Genomic DNA, 24,629 nt, shown 5'->3' on the forward strand with positions numbered 1-24,629 from the left:
TTTTAAGGCCTCCAGAGCGTCTAGAGCGCTAACTGGAGGGAAAATGGCGGCACACACGATACAAAGATTTCAGCCTCCCGGTTCAATTCCCCCAATGTCAATGTCACACAGAACTACAGTACATACAACAATACAATTTTAAAAATGGATGAGCAGCAGAGAAAACTAGCTTGGTTTTAAAAATATCAGTGCAAAAAGCAAATATCAGGAAAGTAGCGCAAAGGAAGGGAGAGGCAGTGTCGGGTCTCTCTCAGCAAGGATCGCGCACGCTAGCGCAGCGTCCTGTTTTAAGGCCTCCAGAGCGTCTAGAGCGCTAACTGGAGGAAAAATGGCGGCACACACGATACAAAGATTTCAGCCCCCCGGTTCAATTCCCCCAATGTCAATGTCACACAGAAATACAGTACGTACAACAATAACATTTTAAAAATGGATGAGCAGCAGAGAAAACTAGCTTGGTTTTAAAAATATCAGTGCAAAAAGCAAATATCAGGAAAGTAGCGCAAAGGAGGAGAGAGGCAGTGTCGGCTCTCTCTCAGCAAGGATCACGCGCGCTAGCGCAGCGTCCTGTTTTAAGGCCTCCAGAGCGTCTAGAGTGCTAACTGGAGGAAAAATGGCGGCACACACGATACAAAGATTTCAGCCCCCCGGTTCAATTCCCCCAATGTCAATGTCACACAGAAATACAGTACATACAACAATAACATTTTAAAAATGGATGAGCAGCAGAGAAAACTAGCTTGGTTTTAAAAATATCAGTGCAAAAAGCAAATATCAGGAAAGTAGCGCGAAGGAGGAGAGAGGCAGTGTCGGCTCTCTCTCAGCAAGGATGACACAACATTCACCTGTTGGCGGAACATCTCCTAGGGATGGACAACAACTTTGCCGACCTCCTCAGCAGGATGTATTAACAAGTCCACGAGTGGGAACTCCACCCCAGAGTCCTCCTCCCATCCCACAGATAGACCTCCTCGCAGCCGCAGACAACGCAAAATACCCAAACGTCACCTCCAGGTTACCACACCCACTATCCAAGGGCAATTCTCTATGGATGAACTGGTCAGGGATATTTGCCTACGCTTTTCGACCTCTCCCTCTTCTTCCATTTGTGGTTCGGAAGCTCAGGCAAAGGTCTCTCAGCCTCATTCTGGTAGCTTCCACTTGGGCTCGACAACCATGATATATTACACTACTCGAGCTTTCAATAGTGCCACATGAGAAGCTTCCCCTCAACCCAGATCTTCTCACTCAGAAACATGGAGAAGTGAGGCACCCAAATCCAAAGGAACTCAACCTTGCTCTTTAGCTCCAGGGGTCATAGAATTTGGTTGCCTAAATCTCCCACCAGAATGTATGACTATTCTTAAAGAAGCCCGTAAACCCACAACTAGAGCGTGTTAAGCTGCGAAGTGAAAAGATTTGTTTTCTACTGCCATGGTAAACACATCGACACATTTGATGCAACTGTATAAAACATTGTCTGCTATCTGCTGCATTTGCAGACTTCTGGACTAGCATACACTTCAATACGCTTGCATCTAGGTGCAGTAGCTGCATACCTGCAAAACAGACAACATTTATCACTTTTGAAGATACCAGTTATTAAGGCATTCATGGAAGGCCTTAAAAGAGTAATTCCACCCAGGGTTCAGGGTTCCCCATGCACCTGCTTGTAATCTAAACATTGTACTCACCAGACTTATGGGTCCACCATTTAAACCCTTGCATAATTGCCTTCTCTGATTCTTTTCTTGGAAAGTAGTCTTTTTAGAGTTTCGTAAAACCAAGCAACTCTTAGGGGGTTTTTTGCCCCCTCACATAGGAAAGCCCATATCAAAATCATATCTTTCTAGATGGATAATTAAATGCATTCAGACGTGTTTCATCAAAGCTAAAAGAACTTTGTCCACACCACTAGAGCACACTCCTCTCGCAAAATAGTAGCATATATGGCTTTTCTAGGCAATATACCCATACCTGAGTTGTGTAAAGCAGCTACATGGTCAACCCCACAAACCTTCACTAAACATAACTGTGTGAATGTATTAGCATGCCAACAAGCAAATGTAGGGCAGGCAGTGCTACATACCTTTTTCCGAACAACTGCAACACCCACAGGTTAGCCACAACGTTCTAGAATGCACTGCTTTATAGTCTATGCATAGCATGTGTATCTACTTCCACACATGCCATCATACGGATTATGTTGCTTACCCTGTTATCATGAGTTTGTGGCATGCAGTGCTGTAGATTCACATATGCCTGCCCTCCTCCCCGGACACCAGTGGCTTTTGCAATATCTACTTACAATATCATATGCATGGTCAACTCTTAACTAAAACATACTCACACTCCATTCTCACCCGACTGCGGGAAAACAATCTAACAATGGAGTCAATGCCCATGCACAATATCACCAAGAGGAGGAGTCACTTTACCTCCTGAATTTGAAAGACTTCTTTGAAGAAAAACAACTTGTATAGATGTGAACCCTACACTAGATTGCAGGAGTATGCAGAGCATGTGAATCTACTGCACTACTTGCCACGAACAGATACTTACAAGGTCAGTAACATAATCCTCAGAGAGTAGGGCAGGATGGTGAAAGAGAGAAGGAATTAATGCCACCTTGTCCTCATTTTTTTCAGGAGGCCCTGGTCAGGCACTGAGTCAAAAAGAGACAGAGGAGGGAAATGCAGGGCTAGGAGAGAAAGAGCGACAACAGGAGGTAGTAATATGGGCATTGGACACGAAGAGGCAGTGGAAAGCAATCCAAGTACAGAGGTATGAGGAGAGAAAGGAGAACCTGAAAGGGGATGGGGTGAGATATGGAGAGAAAAGAAGGAGAAAAAGGAGAGACAAGCATGGAAGGAAGATGAGACATGAGACAGGGAGGGACAGGATAAGTGAAAGTTAAAGGACAAACCAGTGGATACATGCTTGGGAGTGAAAGATGAAAAAAGGAAAGTTAAACATGGTAAGCAGAAAGTTGATAATGGAAATTAGAGAGACTGTGGAAGAGAAAAAGAGTAAAGCAAGAGCTTGAGAGGAGAGCAACAAATATCACTGCTATCCTTTGGCAGAAGTTAGTTTATAATTGGACACATTATCATGTATACTTTTACATAATGTAGTCAACATAGTCACCTCTAATGAAATTAAATGCACTCTTCATCCTCATCTATTCCCTGTAAATAACAGATGTTAGTTTTACCCAGTACTGATGGTGCTCAATTTACCAACCTTTGATATGGAGGCCATTAATTGCTTACACTTAAGCCGCTACCTAGCCCTGCGCAAACCAAGCCTTCCCCTAGCCTCGCCCAAACTCCACAGCTTATTTGGATGAGTATCTGCACTTATTTTTCCCATTGAACGCACTGGCGTAGTGGGAGGAGCAGTTGGTAAAGGGCCTCACTACTTCATCGGTAAGAAAGAATAAATATGCTGAGTTTCTGCAGACGAGATGTTTTAAATGGTTATTGACATTAAGCGCATGGCATAAAGCAGGAATTTTGTGCATAAGCTACCTAAGCTGCAGAGGAGAGAGAAAAAGAAAACAAGAAAAAAGCTAAAATAAGATAAACAAGCATTGGCATAGCCAATAGGTCTCGCCTTTGGGACCTTATAAGTGTTTAACCATGCAACAGTTGCATAACTAAACACTTATAAGGTCCCAAAAGTGAGACCTATTGGCTATGCCAATGCTTGTTTTAACTGCTGCAATCTATTGAAGCCTCACAGAGAACATCATAGCGGCCGTGCGGCCGCGAAAGTGATCGCGATCGCGATCAAACATCAAAGCGGCAGTGAAAGTAATCGCGTTAAAGCGTGACGCGCGCGCCCGCGCACATGCACTGTAGCTCTAGGCTGGCCTGGTAGCACTTTTTGGAGCCCTCACAAAATGTCTCACCAGACCAGCGCATGCGCTGGGTCAGGCAAGACCTAAAAAGGAACATGGGAGTGGTCTTGCATAGGAATTTGTTAAGGTCAAAAGAAGGAGTTCCTGAGGCCACTTGGCCGAAAACAGGGGATTTACAAGGGCACAAATGCACGCAGTGCACGTACTGTGCAAATATGGTATATCTGTTTTTAACAGCCTTAAAATTAATTTCCCACCATCCCACTAGCTGGAAGGTTACCCACCCTCTGAGATGGAAAACTGCCAGGCCGTAGAGGTTTATCAATGCACCGAAAGTGACACAAACAGAAAAAGACCATGAGGCCTATTTGTTCAACTCACTTCCCCACCTGTAGCAGCACCTTGTAGATCAGTTTCTCCTTTTAAAGGGAAGGCCAATTCCAAGCAGAAGTCTAAGCAGACATTTTTACCTCAAGTCTTGTATCACTACACGTGAATTTCTACCCCACTTTCTCACCGGTCCAAGCTGGGGTCTGTCCTTGGTGAAAGCCCAACTAGATGTGCTCTTGATTAAGCCCGTGTCCATTTGCATATTTCTTAGTCATCTCACCAGCAATTGTCTTTCTGTCTCAGAAAACGTCACTTCTTCTTTGGAAACTGAGCAGTTGTCACTTTCTGTGATCTGCAGCCTGTTTGGGCATGGAGTTTATATTACTGAGCTGTTATTCTTTTTCTTTTAGCATGTGCACAGTATTCTGGTGGTTTTCATGTGGAAATTCGTCTTGTTTTAAGAAAAGCCTTTTTTTTCTCAAATACAACGAATGATTATTCCCAGGACTCTTTTACAGATATGTGCAAATGGTTACTTGGTCTGTGTTTTTGTCACACAGAAAGAATTAGAACAGGAGAGACAGCAACATGAAGCAATACTTTCCAACACACGTGAAGAAGAGAAATTCAAAATAGATAAAATAGCTCGTGACATGGAGTTGAAATGGACAGAAAATCTCAGGTACTTTTTGGATTTATCTTCCTGGATATAGCCTGTACCTGTACATACCACTATATTTTAAACAGTGTAAGAATTTCCTGCTGAACTTGATTGTGTGTATCTTGTTGGATTATGTGCAAACTTACCTGGCGGAAGCCGTAAGTAAAACAATAGAAGGTGAGAATCTAGGTTACCAGATCGTTAGAGCATTTCTGAGTGAATGATACCCATTTCTATATCAAGGGGATACAACTAGCACTGATAATTAATTAATGATGCGATTTACTCTACAGTTCAAAGTCCTTGAAGTTTGTTGAGACATTTTTGAAGTGCTTATCTTTTCTAAGCTATATTGTTTTACACTTTTAAACTTTTGGAAAATATCTCCTGAGTTTCACTGTGTGTGCGTCTGGCACTGGTGCTCACGAACGGACTATATATTCTCTATGGTTTGACTACGAATTAATTATGACTACTTGGTCAGAATTTGAAATTGCCATTGGCCATCTCTCATTCTTCACAGCATTTGATTATTTTTCTAACCCAACTTTACTTTTGAACTCAGTCCCCACAATCACACACAGATATAGACGTACCAGCCTTTCACACATCCTTTGCACAACACATAGGACCATATTTACAAAGCATTTCTGCAGCAGGAAACTGGTCTATTTGGCAGTTTCCTACCACAAAAATGCTTTTACATATGTTCAAAGCATAAATTATGATTCAGTAACATTTACAAAGCCATCACTACCACTACCCCAGCTTATCTGGCTGACAAGCTCACTATCTCTGGTTGTTCTCTGCACACCTGCAGCTAGAACACCAATAGGCTGGAGACTTAGAAGTAAAAAAAAAAACAAGGCAGCAGGCCTTTTCCATCTATCCACCCAGGATCTGGAACAGCTTACCTGTATCCAACAGTACCACCTCAATGCTGCTCCAATTTAAGAAAGAGTTGAAGACTCTCCTCTTTAAGGAACACTACATCAAAAGGTATTAACCATCCACAACCCAGCTACCTCTGACTTTATGCTTGTCTTTGATCCTGTACAGCACTCTGTTCCTCTGCTAGGTTCATGCAATAGAAATATTGGATACATACATATCCATACATACATACATACTGAAGTGGCTGATCTCTTGGGTCTGTTTGCACTTCTACACAAAGTAAAATAGCATAGAGCCTTGGCAGTTTGTGATATGCTCTCAGGAGAATCTAATATCGGAGATGTTTGGAAGGGCTGAAATTATGAGGCACTGAAGCAAGGAGGAGAGAGACAAAGCAATGGAGACAGGGTAGAGTCTGATTTTGGATACTGGATTTCGCCTTTGCTCAGTGACGACTAATCTTGAGCTCACTTGTGCTGGGCGAAGTGGTACTAAGTGTTTTTGGTTTGGCAATGGTCCCTAAAGAGAATAAACAGTGTGGGAACAAGGCCTAGAAGGGGTTTTCTTCTTACTAAGGGCCCAATTTAACAGAGGTTGTTGAAAGAGTCATGTTGTGGGGCAGAGAGAGACAATGGGTCCTAGAACCAATGTATGGCCTCTGCTAAGACGTCGGTGACCACCCAGGAAGAAACCAACAAATGGGCTGAACCGATGGACTTAGTGTATTAGGAAATGATCACATGCATGCATGTCAAGAAAGAGAAGATTTTGGAGTTAATGATCCAGGATTTTATATTTTTCTGAAAACTCAGCCTTGCTGTCTTGACGTTTAGACAAGATCTGAAAGCCATTAAAAAAGAGATGGCTGCTTGTAGGCCGGTGGCTCCCCTATCCATCCTGACATGACTGAGGGAGAGAGAGAGAAGAAAGTCGTTGTTTTAGGTAATCCTGCAATGGCAAGGGATTGAATATTGTCCAGGGAGGATTGTGATGTTCAGCCAGTGGTATACGGGATTCTACCTATAGCTCGTTTGGCGCCCAAGGTGCTGTGGCTCTGAGACTGGTCTGATGTCACCCCCCAAATTAGGAAGGTGAGGATATGTCTGGTGTGTTAATGGTTCGAACTGTTACCAAAAGCAATAAGATGCTGTGCATTTCATTGGGATTGCACTTTTTTGTTGATTCCAGATGTCTTTTCTACCTCTTATTTCAGGGTGGCTAGGGTAAATTACTGAATCTTTTCGCCTGAGAAATATTATTGTACACAATAACTGACTTTTTAATGTAAATGAATAGTGTCTTCCTGCGATAGACTGTTATCTTTGTTTGTGCAGAATCCACTTTTCATTTTCGAATAAGTGCAATAAAAAGTTCTGAATCTGAACATAAACCTTTTTACAGAACTGCTTAAATTCTAAATTTGCGGTTCTTTTAATTACCATTATGAATCTCTGCTGGCAAGGACTCAGTGATCTGGTAGTGACAATTGTCTTGTCATTGAAAATTTCAAAACGTCTATTTTGGAGTTGCCATTGCATACAAAAGACTGAAAAGACATTGCAGACCGAAAGAGAACATGCTAAGATCTCTGCATACATGGAGGAACAGTTCCTCTCAGTGAGCTCGAGGCAGAAGCCCGGTTTCATTCAGTTTCTCATTCGCCTATTAAAGTTTCAAGTTTTAAGACACTTACCCCAGAGATAATTAAAGGGAGAGGCAACAGAGGGAGAACTAGAAGTAGAGCTTCTGGTAAAGCCAGATCCTGAAACAAACTTGACTCAATGATCAGGCCCTCTTCTCCTTGAGTGGGAGAAATTATTGTAATCCCAAAGTAGAGGTACAGAATGACACCCTAAAACGATTCCTCCAAAGAAGTGTCGAAAAACCCTCTCCAGCAGCTAGGAAACAAGTCCTTATGTGCTATTTAGCATAGCCATAGGAATTGTATTGACGCACCACAGACTATATGTCGGATACTTTCTATTCAAAACAAAAAAGACTTTAGGATGAAAAACCATTCTGGATTTATGCTTTATTAACAAAGTACTCAGAAAGCAGTCTTTTCAGATAATACCACCTTTTTTGCTATAATTGCTCTAGGTCATGCATATTTTATGTTGAAATTAATTTTATAGAGACCACATCGCTATAACCCTCGGTGGTTGTCTCAAGGTGAGTGGTCCAAACTACTCAAGGTACCCCCAGAAAGTGTAACCAATACATGTGGATTAAGCCAAGCCAGTCCACTTTGCAATTGTCACGAAGCAGAATATACCTCTGCTTTGTGGGAAATGGGCAGTACTCTTCAGGTTCAGATCTTCCCCCAATCCCTACAAAATGGATGACCTCAGTGGATGCTTATCTGCCTGAATATGTCATTATGGTAACCCATAATTGGGTGATTAGCTGGTAAGAGTGCTCTATGAGCAAATGATACTTTAATCAATACTGTCCCTCCTGCACATTCTGCATGCACAGTGCTTTTGATTTAACACGAGGAAACACCTTGTGAGCTTGTCTACATACATTCACATGTCTTGGGCAATTGTCAAGAAAAAAAAGTTGGTAGTCGATAAGCACAAGCAGAAAATGCAAATTCTATCAAAGGAAAACAAGGAATTTGGAAGAAGCAGATGGTAAAAGGCAGCAGTCAAGTTAATCTATATCACACTCATTTGTCCCTGCAGTTAGAATATAAACCCATTCCTACTACAGCAGGACCTGCAACAGAAACCCGTTTGTGAAGAAAGAGGAAATTCAGTGCTATTGACCTAAATCGACTTCTTTGTGAAGATCGACAGGAAATCCTTTAACCTAGTTGCCTTTATAGGTCTCAATCACTCAGGAAACAGTTGTTACTAATGCATCAACCCCAAGATGAGGGTTACATCTGCGCTAGCTTTCATGCAAAGGTCATTGGGCGCAGGCGAGAAACCTCTACCTGGTTGTCGTGGAGGTTAGAGTGTTAAGTACCATTGTAGTCATTTCTACTGACCATTCACAACAGGAGGATGAAGATCCTGTTTGACAACATGATTTAGATTTGAAAGCAGAGATAAATGAAACTGCAAAAAAATTGTGTAACCTATAGATTGACATAGTTGAGTTACACTTCAACATACAAAGAGTGAATAAATAGTTTATCTTCAGGGGCCCTTTTATCTGTGAAGGCAAATTCTGATGTTAGAATTTGTGTAAGTCTAAGGCACAGTGTGTGTTTTAATGGGGTTAACGTGTATTTTATAATTGGATTTTTTACGAGCTAATCTTTCCTGAGGAAAAAGTGCCAAAAAAGCTGTTAGTGAGGCAGGCGGGAATACAAACCCTGCCTTCACTGCTGGATTACATGCTCCTCACTTCTGGCATGAGGGGATGGGCTGGGAGTCTAGTCTTGTGCAGATGACAACTTGGATTGGTACCTAAGGGAGCTGAGTATGCATTCGCGTAGCGGACGTGACAGTGGCATGCCTAAGACAAGCCCATCTGCGCTTTGGCTAGACCAGTGGCCAGTTACTGTACCCCAATTTGGATAGACATACCAGTCAGGTAAGCTGGGCACATGGCATTCTGTAAGCTTGAAAACTCTGTCCGACCCCTAGACCCTTCTCTTTGCGAGATTTTATGCAGGCACATTTTAACATCTATTTTTGGTGAAACTGAAAATCCAACTTAATATAAATGTAAAGAAACCCTAGGCTTATTTAATTTATTCGTAGAAGATATCCGCCCAGATCACAATGCAGGAAATATGTTGGAGATAGTCTGCTGTGACAGCAAACAATTCAAAGTCCAACCTGCATTCAATGAACCTCATTCTGTTCGACAGGCCATCAGTTTACAGCAGAGTTGGCAAACCACCTTTAAAATCACTGAGACCGTGAGAAATTGATGAGCCGTACATAAAAAATAACTTGGTACTCAAATTTTAGAAACATCTAATACACTGAATTTGAATGATAATACCAGTGGCTTACTCAATCATTATAATGTCATTCAGAGTAATGGAATCAATTAATTTGTGCCTCAGAAGTCCATTCTTCACTGTGACAAGAATAAATAAAGCACATGGTTCAAAACAAAGTTAGGTTTGATGAGAAGTTAATTAAGGAATTCAGAGCAGACCTGCAGCTGGAACTATCTAGAAAAGATAAAGCTAATTGGTCAGCATGCAATTATGAATATAATAAAAAGAATTTAATAAAGTGAAAGTTCTGCATTACGCGGAGTGCATTCTGAAATCTGCCAATTTGGGTAGAACTTTATTTTAAGTAAATGGGAGATTAAACAAACACTATTCGCTATCAACAAGAGCTAAATGGACCCTCGTTTACGAAAAGCTACACTGGATCAGGAGTGTTTGGAACATTTCAGCTACCATATGTAGCAAAACTATGGAAAAGTGCAGCATTCAACCAACTACCCTGGACTGTCGAATCAAAGAATTAGCTTTATCCTTTGCAGGCTGGTTTTAGAGCTGAATGTAGTACTGAGTCTGTATTTACAGCTGTGCTTGATGATCTCCTGCCTCTTGCTGACTGTGATAAATCCACCACACTCGTAGTACTGGATTTTGCTTCGACATTTGCTGCCATTGACCATCACATCTTAATACAAAGACTGCAACTCTTAGACATCAACGACAAAGCTGTGAATGGTTAAAAGGTTTTATCTCTGAGAGGTCTGTCCAGGTTGAACTTTGGCCATTGTTGCCAGAATTGAAGCATGTGACATGTGGAGACCCTCAGGGGTCCACACTGTGCCCTTTGTTATTTAACCTTTACATGCTACCATTGGCATTTCTAATCTAGTTGTTCAGACTGAAAGTGCTCATGTATGCTGATGACACACCAATACTGCCCACAGTCAATGCCAGTGTGTGTGCAGTTGTCCTCCATGATTGCATGTCTGGTTCAAACATGGATGCTGCAAACCTACCAGAAGTTGAATGGGAGAAAAACTAAAATTCTTTTACCACACCATCAGACAACTATATGGAAGTACTCTTTTTAGCCAACATCGTGAAGACAGTCACTCACCGCAGGTAATACTTTAAAGAAGTTAGGTGTAAAGACGAACAAAGGATTAACCATGGAGGATCAAATTTGGCAGGTAACCGCCACTTGTTTCTTCCAGTCATGGTTCCTAAAAAGTATTATATCATTCTTTTCAACTGAGCAAAGAATCGTAATTGTGAACACCTTTGTTTCAGCGGAGTTGGAGTGTTGCAATGCACGTTACCTTGGTTTGACATTTAAATCTATAAAGAAATTTCCTTTAGTGCAAAATGGGGCAATTGTATTGATCTTTAACCACAGGAAATTTGAGCCAATCTTCAGCAGGCCTGGGAAAGCACACTTGCTTCCAGTGGACCATCAAATTAAGTTTAAATGCATATGCCTCGCACACAAGGCACTGTTTGACTCTCATCACGGTCTCTTTACTCATAAATGTTAATTTTACAGGCCAAATAGAAAGCTTCAGTCAGAAATGCAGACCTATTAAATGTACCAAGAGATAAAAAGTGACCCAAGGAGGACCGTCCTTCTCAGTTGCGGATGCCAAGCGGTGGAACACCTTGCCTATTGAGGAGCTTAAAGAACCTTCACTGAAGTTCAGAAACACATTTAAAACATGTCCTAGCAATAGTGAAAACCATGAATCAGTTAAGGCTTTTTTTAAATGGTTTTAAGCCTCACAGTACCCGCGGATAAATGTCCGTGCTATATAAAATGCTATAAAATAAATAAATACACTGAGCACAGCATTTATGTGATTCAGGAACTTTTACAAGTTACTATCATCAGCCAGGTGGATCACAAAAGCAGACACCTTAAGGCCTGTCACAGGTAGGAACTTGACGAAATGAAACACCTGCTTGCCCAATGAGGGAAACTTTGAATAAATGCCATTTTGTGTTACAGGAAACCCCCTTCTGCTAACCAGAACCAAACAGTCTGACAGATGAATTTTCAATTTTCCGACCAGGGAGTATTGTTTATGCGTTTCCTCCAACAAAGGATCCTGCAGAAGGTTTATTGCTAACCATGCACAATGATTATCAGACTGGGCCAAGTAAGTGAGGTACACAGACTTGAGCCAACGTCTTGATCAGCACCTTCTCAAACCGATAGTCCATCCACGCGTGCTGAAAGACAGGTAGGAAAGAGTGGATCGGAGCCTGACTTCAGTGAGGATGGTTTGTGACTTGGCTCTTGATGACATTACATTTGGAGGTTTAGTAAATCCCACAGAGATGCTAAATTATCATGTATCGCTAGAGTAGCCCAGTTCCTTTAGCAGACACCCCTATACTCCGCGTGTCATAAAAGGTTCTGATGAAAGACATATCCTTCAGACGCTAAGCCATTATAAATGCAGTTTCAAGAGAGCTGATGGGGCACCGACGTGAGCCAATGCACAATGCTGAAGTTATATATTTTTCCGGGAAACCTGCCTCCATAAATATGATGCTATCAGCCAGGCAAGTACAAGGTGACCTTGAGAATGAGCGTCTTTCATGCCCAATGTGAATTCCAGTTGAATCGGCTTGCTTCACCTCAGACATTCTTTCAGACATGAGCTCACGCAGAAACATGCCTTGCATAGTCTGCATTCCGAGTGAGCGTTGACATACTCAATGGGAAGAGCCAACTACATGTGCACATTACGACTGTTCTTGTGTCATTCGGTCAAACAAGCTGGGGACAGTCCTTATTGAAGCAACAGAAGTATAGCTGCATGCATTGTATTTATTCAATTGAAATTTTCATCCAGCAGGAACAAGACCCAGAGGGATGTCAAGTGCAATCGAAAGGTAAGCAGAAGCGTCAGACGCAAAAGTAAGGTTCATTCATGTAGAGTGGTGGCAATAACGTAGCACTATGTGCTAAAGTGTCAGTATAGGATATCTTCTAGACCAGTGCTTTCAAAACTTTTTCGAACAACAAACTTTCGTAACCCACCTATCTTTAATGGACATGAGGCGGGCGATTTTTGAATGTAACTAAAGCATCGTGTGGCAGAGCTCTGTCGTTTACAAACAACACGTTTTCAATTGAAATGGTCTCTAAATTTGCACAGACAGAGTTTTACTGAGAAAACTATATTGCACACAAATGATAATGTGTGGAAATCGGGTTGCAGTGAATATTTATCATTTGTGCATAACCAAGGGTCTTGATTTGTTTTGACCCTTTTAAAATCTTTGCTTCCATCACACTTCAGAATTACAAAATAAAGTGCTTCTTTTCTGCTTTCCTAACTGCTGAGTGTCTACAGTTCATGTGCAGGTATTTACATTGTGTTGTGTGTTACAAAAAATGACATCATCCAGCCTTCCTGTTCATACTCCCTACACCTCAGCAAGATTGTCACATAATTCACTTAACTTTTTTTCTCTGACTGCAAAGCGAGAGGAATTTGTGAACATCAATCCCCGTGTTACAAACATAAGCAGCAATTTGTCAGAAGTTATAGCCTGACATTTGACCTCTGTCTCTGAAGCACAGCAAGTGCAAAAAGATAAATACAGAATTTAAAGGCATCCTTCATTATTGCTTGCACTTTCATAACCCACCAAAAATCGGCTGCGACACACCAGGGGGTCGTGACCTACAGTTTGGGAAACACTATTGTAGACCTCAACATGGTGACTCTGCATACATTCATGTGTCATTACTACCTAGATGGTTCTTATTTACAATACCACGGATTGACATGACATATCCTCCAAAAATTATGTGCCCTTATTACTGAGAGGCAAAATATTGTGAAGTTAAGTACGCTTAGGTGAGTACAGGTGTATAATTCTTAACTTCACGTCCCTTGAAGATATATATCGTGTGTGAAAATAAATGTAGTAAACCTTACTTACCTATGTATAATTACCTTCACAATATTTTGATAGTTGATATTTTAGTCACAGTATTTCCGTTGGATAATAATACAGCCACAATACATCAGTAGTATATTTCCTGGATGTTCACTATAAAAGAGATGAGTGTGGGTCAGGAGGAGCTGCAAAGCTTGTTCCGATAATGTAAGTCTCTTTCCCGTCGCCCTATTGGTTCTACGAATGGGTTGTTATTGTAAATCAAATTATGTGAATCTATAAACAATCTCGATCTAGAGAAGAAAACATTATTTACATTGGCATCTATCTTATATTCACATGCAAGCAACCCTTCTCCCCTGCTAGGCAAAGTGCTGCATTTTGGACACACCTTTGTTTGAGAATATGAAGATGGCCACTATGGAGGGCCTGCCCACTTTAATGCCCAGTCAGTGGCCTAAAGCAATGAGCAGAACAGGCTGCAGCTCTCTTGTGTTATTAAGATTACTGGGCCAGTATCACATAATGAGTGCACTGTCACTGTTACAAGTAGTCTATTGCCCCCAGGGCAAACAAAAGCTTACACTACCCTGGGGGCAGTGCAGTAGAGAAAAATGGACCGGCTGACTGAAGCAGCTGGTTTATTTTCTTCTGTGAAAGTGCCACCCGCCTGCATTTCAAAGAGGGGACAGAGATCCCCTACAGGCAGGTGCAGTGAGTCACTGCATCCACTTACAGTCAGAAATCTGTGGGGTCCATGGGAACTCCCTTTCCCCATTTGCTTGGACGCCATCAGGGCGCGTAGTGACTGTGTACCACCTTTTTGTGGCTCACAATCAGTACGCCTCCTGATGGCCTCTTAGCCCATGCGCCCGAACCCTACTATAGATGTGGCCGCAGAGGCAAAGAGGCTCCCGCATTAGGAATGGGACATGCTCCTCATGTTAATGTGATAACACCCCTTGAAGAAAGCGCCGGCACTCTGTGTGCTCCGACGCTATCTGTATTGCAGTGGAAGGTGCACATGCACAAGCATCTGCGCCTTCTTCTGTATTACTACACTGCCCCATGGTACAGAAAACAGATACATACTCCTGTTGTGCCTCCAGGGCACTGTCTGTAAAATGGCCACCTGTGTGTTATTGATGCATAGAGCATTCCCATTCTTTTAGTGTCAATGAATTTAAAGCATGTGAATCGGTGAAAAAAATGCTGACGAACTGTTGCTTCCAATAAGTAACTTTTCTCACTCCACGTATCAATAATGAACTCACTATATATTGCCTCCTGTTCATCTTCTTCCAAAGACTCTGAAAGATTTGTAATTGTTTCTCCTGTTAATTGCCAAACAAAATAACCGGATCTCACTCTGTCTTCAACCTCACATTAAGGATAGGTCTCTTGTACCCAAATGACATTGTCCCCAGCTTGTACATCCTAAGTAGAATCCCCCCATCTTTTTTATTAAGGAACCTAAATGATTACCTTATTGTTGAGCATTTGCATAAAGGCAACAGACTGCCTCTGGAGGGCACCCTTTCTGGCTTCTTGACCACTCTCTTTTTAAAGCTATCACTTTTCGGTTGACTCCTGACATCTACAGTTGAGAACCCTGTCCATGAAATGAGTAAGGTGTTCCATATGAGAAAGTGGAGTCAGAGATATACGTCAGGTAGACAAATAACATTGCATATTCACCAATAGTTTCAAGGCTCAACAAGAGATTATATATTTTGTTACTGCAAAATTATTCTCAAGTGTATATGTTTTGTTACAGATTCTATAATAAATATAAGTATTTACCAGCCTGCACTCTACAGTCAATCACACACACAAACGTGGTAGGTGGATAAATAAAAAAGCAGAGGAAATGTACAGTGGCGCATGGGTATGCCCTATATCAGAACAAAGAACATAGTTGCAGGCCAGAGATTCACTGGATATCCAGTTATGTGCGAGTTGTGGACTGAAAGGTTTTCAAATCACTTTAAAGCACACAAAACAAAATATTGGGGCATAGCCACAAAATGCATTTTGTAGTATTTATTTTTCTATCCAACTTTATTTTGTTTATACAGCAGCACCATCCAACATTACAAGCAGTAAAAGCGGAGCATTCAGAGTTACAACAGTACATAAGACAATCCCACCAGAGCCGACCCTTTCATGTGTACAGTCCATAATAGGACCACCAATTCCCCCACTCTTCATCATGCTTGTGGCGGCATCCACATGCCTCATAGATCGTTTTTTCTTGCTGCGTGCACCAATCGACTCCTACTCACCACAGCCGTATTGAAGTGGGTGTAGGTTGCTTCCACAGCCATGCAAGATTCCTTTGGTTACCAGACTGGCTACCCTATAAATATTGAGAAAAACAAAGGAGGGAGTGGAGAGTTGGTGTCCTACACGAACACCAGGGGTGGATTCAGCCTCCCCTTACATTATTGATAAACAAAAAGGATCCACCCAAGAAAAAATGCAATTGATGATTTTGGTCATGGGTCAAGTGTGTTTCCTACATTGGTGGGAAGCACTTAGTGTTTTTTAAATACCCCTCACACACCAAAAGGGCCCTTGGTGTCATGCTTCATCATAGGGGTCTTCGCATCCCTCTACGGGACCGGCGTGCTACTACCAACGAATACACAGGAGCACTGATGTTATCTCTATGTGTGGTGTGAGAGGTGGTGAGAGGTAGGGTCAGGAGTGAGTGATAAGTGAATGTTAAAAAACACCTAGCATCATAGGAGTAAAAAACTTTAATTTACCTTGGTGCCGGTATTATTAAAAAGGTGTGAGATGGAGGTATGTTGTATTAATGTACAAGACCTCCTGCGTGTGTCAACATGTTTCAAAGCGTGCTGCTTCTTCTTCAGGACGGGTACTCAGATCCCTACCCTACTCACACGAATGAAATGACAAATGTCAACAGTTTAAATACTATGGGGCAGATTTATGAGCCCCTTACGCCACTTTTGCGTCACTTTTAACATGGGAAAAGTGACGCAAAAGTGGCGCAAGGGGCTCATAAATCTGCCCCTATGTGTAGATAGTACCACGAAGGGACACAATGGTATCGAAATTATATGCCAAAAGGTAATTCCTTAGTTGCAAATATGAAAAAGAAACACAAGGTTTAGGAAAGAAACATCTGGTATACAAATTATGTTCCAGATATGGCATTCGTGACCTGTATAGGTGATAAATACAGTGCCTATAAATGTAGAGAACTACGTGATCATCGTGCCAGTGAAGTGTCCTGTAATAAAATAGACACGTACAAGACATACACACATGTAACAAAAAACACACACGCTAAAAGGATTATATCCCAAGATAGTTCCTGCAGTGACTAGGGAGTTTTTAGAACCAGAAATGAGATATAACAGCCTGGAATTGAAAAACATACTTGCTGTATTGAGGCCAATGGCATCATAAGCCTTAGAGCGAAAGGGACCCTGTGCTAATTGCACTCTGTAGATAAAAAAGCTGCATTAGGTCGGTTTCCAAATTCGGTGGAGAATTAGAGCTGGCCTCTCTGTAGCGGCTATGCCATACTCACATATACCAAGGTGCTGCCTCGCATAATCGTCCCCCTCGTGGCTCCGTCGATGTGGTTGTGCCGAGGGGAGTGTTTATTTATACTGTACTCAATTGCCCCCATTGTTCCCGCCACTGTCGGTGTCTACGTGCGTTCGTGGAGCACTTCATCCTTGCGATTAGGGAAACCGGGGATAGCCGTTAACCCGGAAGTTACAGCGCGTACCCTCACCCGGAAGTGGAGGGACACGGTGTGCTAACAACTAGAGCGCTCGCTGCGGTCGTGATAGAGCAGCCCTGCAGTGAAAATCTGCACTGAGATAATAACGAAAAAATGCCACTCTGATTACCATACATAAATGAGTGCAAAAAAACTTGCCCATTGTGTGAAAATTAAAGGAAAAAGTTGAAAGGTGGAATTTATAACCTTTCAGATTTTCATAATCAATAGGAGTTATATTAGAAGGGAATTTTAACAAATTATGTTAACTGAACGGAATGAGAGCAAATAAGGGCTAGAATTTGTAATACCCATAACCATGTATGGAAAAAGCCAAATTTAAGGTCAAGTATGCACACAATCCAGGGTAAGACTGGAAAAAGGTGATCAGGATTATATCCCCAGACCCTCTATCCCGTTTTTTATAAAAGGGCCAAAATCGAAAGGTAAACAGGTGCTCCTCGTCTGGAAAAAGGTGGATAATGAGGGGGTGAGAGGTCACACCACAGATACAGGGAGATTTAGTATATAAGGTGGCAACCGGTTTCTATTCTCTACTCAAGAGAATTGGCTCCACAGTATATTATCGTTAAGACCCGTTATGTTGGTGCCCAGGCGGAACACCCAGCGTTGTTCTTTTTCCAAAAGACCGTTCTCAGATTGTATTTGTTCTATGAATGTCCATTGGAGGTCGTTCACTGTATGTGTTTCAGTCAGAAAGTGTGTCGCCATTTTTGTTGTGCTTTGTTTACATCAGACATTACTTTTGTGTTCCCCAGTGCAGATTTTTGCTGGTCGTGATGTCATCCCAACATACTCCTATAGATAGCCTTTCAGATTGTGGACCCCCCAAATCCTCCACAAGTCCCAGTACCACAGTTTGGCGACCCAGTTCAATCGGATGCCCCGGTACTGCAGAGATCTCCTGCTCTAGTCCAGAAGGATCGCAGCGTTGGCATTCCCATGCGATGCGAAAAAAGTCAGCAGTGCGAAGCGTGCACAGATATCAGGAGCAGCAGAAAATCTGTTGCATGCGACACGTGGATAAATATGTTGCGTGTAGGTAATTCACCTGCGCCATACCCAGGCGTGCAGATATCGCCAACTCCCTAGGACCCAGGCAAACCCCCCTCCAGTCATCGTCAGCCTGCTCACCCACCCAGCCCCCTAATTTCTGCCGAAGGGAATCAAAGCCATCTGGGGCATGGATAATCACAGAGCGGTAGACCTTAGATTTCGCTCCATTTACCAGGTGCCCCATTAGGAGCTAAGCCTCATGGAGGCTGACTTCAGGGAGCTGAGAATCCGGGGGAAGATGTGACCGCAGGTCGTGTCACAGTGGACAAATGCGGAAAAAGTGAGTGTTGGCTAGAGTGTACTGATCCTTTAATTCTTGGAATGACATCAGGTTTACTACCCTTGTACACATTCCCCAGATATGTCATTCCTATTCGGTCCCACTGGTGAAAGCCATCTAGTTCAAGCCATGTGCCCTGCCACATGGGGGTCAGTTCCATCAAATGGCGGTCCCATCAAACAATCACACTGATGCTTTCCAGCATACACCGTCACTCGTGTACATGAGGGCACCCGTGGGGTAGTCGGCCCCCATAGAGCTGACCCCAGAGCCCCTCAAAACCCATCATATGGAGTTCCAAGAGGTAGGCAGGGTCATCCCAACCTCCATAGAACCACCCATTGATGGGCACTATTTGTGCTGCCAGGTAATACACATAGATGTGCAACACTCCCAGATCCTCATCAAAGGGTGATTTCTGTGATGAGTTGAATGCCACTCTGTGGCGCTTACCCGCCCAAATAAAGGTGGTGAGTTTAGAGGTCAGAGATCGAAACCACCTTCGGGGTAGGGGATATGGGAAATTTGCTAAGACATACAGATTGTGGGGGAGACACATCATCTTGAAGAGTGCGCTGCACCCTATGGGTTTAATAGGCAGGCTGTTCCAGCGGCGGAGGTCCCCATCAAGGTCATTTCGGCTTCACCATAGAGAAGAAGAATCTCCAGGCTGCGGGAACCAGAGGCCTAGGGGTCCCCAAGAAAAAGGAGAATGTCATCTGCATACCCCTCTTTCTTCAATCCCACTCCCCCACCTCCAGCCAAGTGTCCGCGCATTGCAGCGTATGAGGCACACCAGTGGCACAATAGTCAGAGCAAAGAGTAATGGGGAGAGGGGACAGCCCTGGTGCATGCCCCAGCAGATTTGGTAGGGGGCAAACAACACGTCATTCATCCGGACTTGAGCTGTTGAGTTGAGGTAGAGAAGAAGGGCTTTTCTGCGGAACGTTGCTCCCAAACCTGCCCGCAGGAGGACCGCCTCCAGGAAGTCCCAGGAGACCGTGTCAAAAGCCTTATGTAAGTCCACAAGGAGGAGGGCCTAGGTTCCGTCCAGGTCCTGTGCCTGGCCTGCACTCAACGAATGCGGTGAAGTGTGCTTCTGCCCGGCATGAACCCACATTGATCCGGGTGAATCAGGTGCAGTAGGGTACGGGTCAGTCGAGACACCAGAATTTTAGCAAAGATTTTAATGTCTGCATTAATAAGCGAGATTGGACAGTAGAGAAGCATCGATCTGGAGGCAGGCTCTCTTTAGGGATAACAATAATGGTGACACAGTCTAGGTCAGGGGGGAATGATCCCCTTTGCATTGCCTCAGCGTAGAAGTTCAGCAAATGGGCCGTTAAAATGTTACAGAACCTCTTAAAATATTTAATGAGGTAGCCGTTTGGGGGTGAGGTCTTCCCGGTCTTGAGTCCAGATATGGCTTGGCCAACCTCTTCCTCAGTCAGAGACTGGTCTAATTCATGGGCCAAGAAAGATGGAATAGAGGGCAGTGGAATATCCCCAATAATAGGACTCTATATCTCCGAGAGGGGCGTCGGACATTGTGTGTAGAGGTCTTGGTAGTATGCTGCAAAGACCTGGGTGATTGCCGGCAGCTCTTCCTGGAGAACGCCAGCTGAGTCTCTAATGGCAGGCACCACAGTGGTGGAGACATTGTGAGTCACCACCCATTACAATATTTACTACATTTGACCCCAGATTTGTAAATTCTCTGGATCAAGGCCCTCCAGCACTGCTTTGCCTACTCAAGGGCAAGCTGCTGCAGCTCGGCCTGTGCCAGCACCAGGAGGTGCTGTGTCTCCTCTTTGTCAGATTGTTGGGAGCGGCGCTCCAAATTAAGGATTTGAGTTTCGAGGTCAGCCACCCGCTTTTGTTGCAGAGACTCTTGCTGCCTCACATAGTCCTTCAACAGCCCCCTCATGGAGGGCTTGCTCGACGACACCAAGCCTTCATTAACCTGAAAGAAGTCCTGCAGCTCCTCCTCTACAACGGGGGCACACTCAGGAGCCTTCAGATGCCACACACTAAATCTCCCGATAGGAGGTAGAGTCTTTAGGTGGGCACCCCATTCCACCAGTATGTTGTAGTATGTTTAATAGTACTATAGTACTACAGTAGCACTTCTAAAGTACTGCAAAATGCTTTTCATAAACCTATGAGTGTCATTCCTGACCTCCACCTCTCCTGTCTTTTCTTTGAGGAGATCCTTGGACATGCAAGTTTACTACTTAGTAGTAAATGTGGGAGAGACTATCAGGAGTGGCTGAAAAAAGGGGCATGCTTTCTACTAAATGGGAGGGGTTTAGGGTGAAGTAAGAATGTGTTTGGGGAAGGTTAGGGAGGATTTTAGGGTGGGGGAAGCACCACCGACAATAGTATACACGTTGGGATTCATCATCATCATCACTTTATTAGATCTAAAAAATTGGTATTCACAAACTTTACTTCTAAAGTTACTAGAGCCAAAAAGGGTCCCTAAACATTAGTAAACCACACGGCCAACCACTGGTACTGTAACATCCTCCCATAGAAAATAATGGCGGTAGGGACTTAAAATAAAAGACCTTGGGAAATGTCATAAATGGTGTCCTCTTTGGTTGTAGAGAATTTCCCCAAAGTGAAGATTCTATTGGCATGCGCTTTGAGAGAATTGCTTGAACAAATCACATATCGTGGAAGAACTTATTTTGTTGCAGATCTAGGCAGAGTCATTTGTCCAAGGACCCATTCCTGGGGCAAGGCCTTAACATTCTTATCCTCAAAGGCTTCCCATTCTATAAATAGTTTTTAGACTACTGGATGACTTACCCACTGGCTATTTACCATACAAATAGTTCAGACATGATGGATCAGTCACTGCCAGTTGAGAGTTTATCTGGAAACAGATCCAGAAGTAGTGCTTAATTTGAGCTTGTGGTCACCACTGGGCCAGACTAGCATTGTTACCTGAAGTATCTACATAAATGCTTCAGCTAATTCTCAGTGTGACTTAAGTGAAAATGTCCCAGCTGGTTGCATGTATTGTTCATTTTCCCACCAAGGCCCTTGCATTTTCTTGTGCAGCATGTTGGTGCAGTTTAATTTGACTTGTAGTTAGTTTTACGCACACATTCAGTCGAGTTACTGTTGTATTTCAAGGACCGAAAATGAAAAGATTTTCCTTCACAAATATTATACCCAGAATACCAACTACCCCTATATCGTTAAAGAATGGCTACATATAGAAAATCATCAATTTACTATTCTTAATTTCACATCTAGATTCCATGATACAATGTACACCTGTATACCGTGAAGATGTGTATCAACAAGGTACAGAGAAAAGAATAGCAATTCTATACTTTCTTACCCTCACAATATAGTGGTAGTCTGTAGTCTGGATACAATATATTAGTAGAACCATAATAAAAGCCCTGTATCTTTGTAGTTGCTGTGAGCAGCCAGGGTCTTGCTCAGTATAGACCTCACAACTCAGTTCATTTTCAATATAGGCACGCTCTGTACTTTTGTGTGCTAGTGCTACTTGATAGCTTACAATTCCTGGCAGTGCCTGATGCCTATGAGCCTTGCCATGGACTCTTCGTGCCTGTACCAAGTAGAGTTCAACCACCACTAGCATGTGTGATGTTGCCTCTTGCCCCAGATGCTGATTAGTACTGATGGAACATGGCAGCTTGCCAATCTCCAACTCCAGAAAATTGTCTGCAATTGGTCTCATCATCAGAGTGCCAGTGGATGCTAACCAGTACTGCTCCAGTAGCACCTGACAACTAATGACTGACTTGCATCACAGTCTACAAAGCAGATTCTCTCCATGACGGTGTGTTTGACCTTTTCCAGTGGTCGGTCGGCTGTGCATAGACTTTCACCCACTCAATCTCTCATCTCTAAATGATCTAAAACAGACTAAAAGTTAAAGAACATTATTTGACGACATCTGTTTGGGCGGAAAAGTCCCTTGCATGGTGACTGACATGTACTGCTGCCCGGAGTGCCCCAGCTGCAATGATGTCTCAATCCCGGGTTCAGATTTTTGTTGTCATGGAGCTCCATGATATAGGCTTTTCTCACGGATTGTGTTCTATTTGGACCCGGCAGGGGCCCCTAAAGTGCTACCCTCATAGTGGTGAAAGGCTACTGCCTTTGCCTGGAGTTAAGTGTGTTGTTGGCAACATACCATGTAGTGATTAGAAGAAATGAATAGGCCATTTTACCTGTGTCACTGGAGTGAGGCCTAAAGGCTTACTTTTGTAAAGTCAGACAGCTGTGTACACACTCAACCTTGGCCTGCATCAGGTTAGTATGTAGTGCTGTGAAGTGTGTGTACGTTATATGCATGTGTGCCTGTGAATGGTACAATACATAGAAAATGCAGTGCTGTGCAGTGTGTGTGTGTGTGCATGTGTGTGGGTGTGTGTGAGTGTGTGTGTGTGTTATATGCATGTGTTGGGTGTATGTGTTCCTTTGAATGGTACAATATATAGATTATTGTGGGTTTCATTTTAGGAAACCCATGGCTGATTGGAGGAGCATGAGAAGGTAGAGAAATCCCCTCAGGCAGATGGATTGCTGCATTACTGTTAAGCTGAGTGGGGCACACACTGGAGGAAAGAGAACCAGGCTGTCCAGTACACTTGAAAGGGTGCTCTTTGATTAAGAGAGGTCACTGGAAAGAGGCTTGGGCACATCTTTGAAAGGAGATGGGGCTGATAAAAAATCATAAAGAGGACGTCTGAGGCCCTGGGGTAACCTTTTAATACACATCACTGTGACTGACATCCAGGTGTGAACCTCTGGTCACTCCCATGGCCTGTGTTGTGGGGCTTTCAGATGTGGAATCGCTCCTGCGGTGACAGGCTGCTTCATGGAGACAGGGCAGGGGAGAAGGCACTTTAAAAGGAAGCAGGGCCCCAACATAAACTTCAAAGACTTAGACCCTAAATCACATTTAGTGTCTGGGAACGGACTATAAGAAGGGGAGCTCGAAAATCCCCAAATTGTCAACTGTCAAGCAGCCAGTTGGGCTGTGTGCGGATGGAGAAGCTCTTCAAGAGTTCTACCTGTGACCAGGACTGGAGGCGAAGTCCAGCCAGTCTCTCAGCTGGGTGAGGGGACATTATCCAGGGAATTCAAGACCCTGGAGTAACAGTGCCTGTCTGCTTGTGAATACCAGTGTGACCTGTGAGGCAGAGGAGGGAGCTGAAGGGAGCGTGGTCAGTGGGAGTTCCTGGTGATTGGATCTCTCAAGCAAGGTACAAGGAGACAGCTTCCTCACAGATTGGGTCGTAGCCCATGTGCAGTGGGAAGTCTGTGACCCTGAATGCCACGTGGAGCCACTGGGAAGAAGGCTAGTAGTATGGTCCGGTCGAGACTGACATCAAGAAGAAGAGGCCACTGTGGTAACCTGTGCGGACCCAAGTCCCGACTGAGGCTCTGCACCAGAAGCATCTAATTTCTTTCCCCCCCACCCACCTGTGGGGAGGATCCAAGAAAACTAACAGGCTTCGGAGGAGCATCGAGGACACCAGGCTGCTGCCCCCTTAGAACTGCATGTGAGGAACTAGAGGACACCAGGCCATTACCCCTGCAGGGCTGTGTGTGTGGTACTCATCAGAGACCGCCGCTGCAGATTCAGCACCCACGAGGGGGTGCTCTCTGAGACTTTGTTTGTGCAGGTCCTACTGTTGCATGTAAGACTGATTAGCGGGCAATAAGGCCCTGTGGGAACGTGCCTACCATATATCGCTTTGGTGCTGGAACACTTTCGACTTTAATTGGACTACTAGTGGGGCATAGCCTGAATGTCACCTATAGTGAATGGGGAATAACCACTACCACCAGCAAGAGGAGAGTGGGACTGGACTGCCTTTAGAAACAATAGAGCCTTGGCCTCTGGGAAGTGTGTGTATTGTTTGTGAATGCCAT

The 24,629-nt window shown here is 43.5% G+C and overlaps 1 protein-coding gene across 3 annotated transcripts in view; it reads left to right on the forward strand.

Annotated features, from left to right (window-relative positions):
- The window catches only part of FAM184A (family with sequence similarity 184 member A), a 630,233-nt gene that overhangs the window by 435,647 nt on the left and 169,957 nt on the right, over nt 1–24,629 (forward strand). For all 3 annotated transcript variants that reach the window (XM_085611278.1, XM_085611279.1, XM_085611280.1), the window contains exon 8: nt 4,753–4,874. In XM_085611278.1, the coding sequence (XP_085467404.1) occupies nt 4,753–4,874 (122 nt within the window). The remainder of the gene's footprint in view (nt 1–4,752; nt 4,875–24,629) is intronic.

Source organism: Triturus cristatus, chromosome 6, assembly GCF_964204655.1.
Source record: "Triturus cristatus chromosome 6, aTriCri1.1, whole genome shotgun sequence".
Lineage (NCBI taxonomy): Eukaryota > Metazoa > Chordata > Amphibia > Caudata > Salamandridae > Triturus > Triturus cristatus.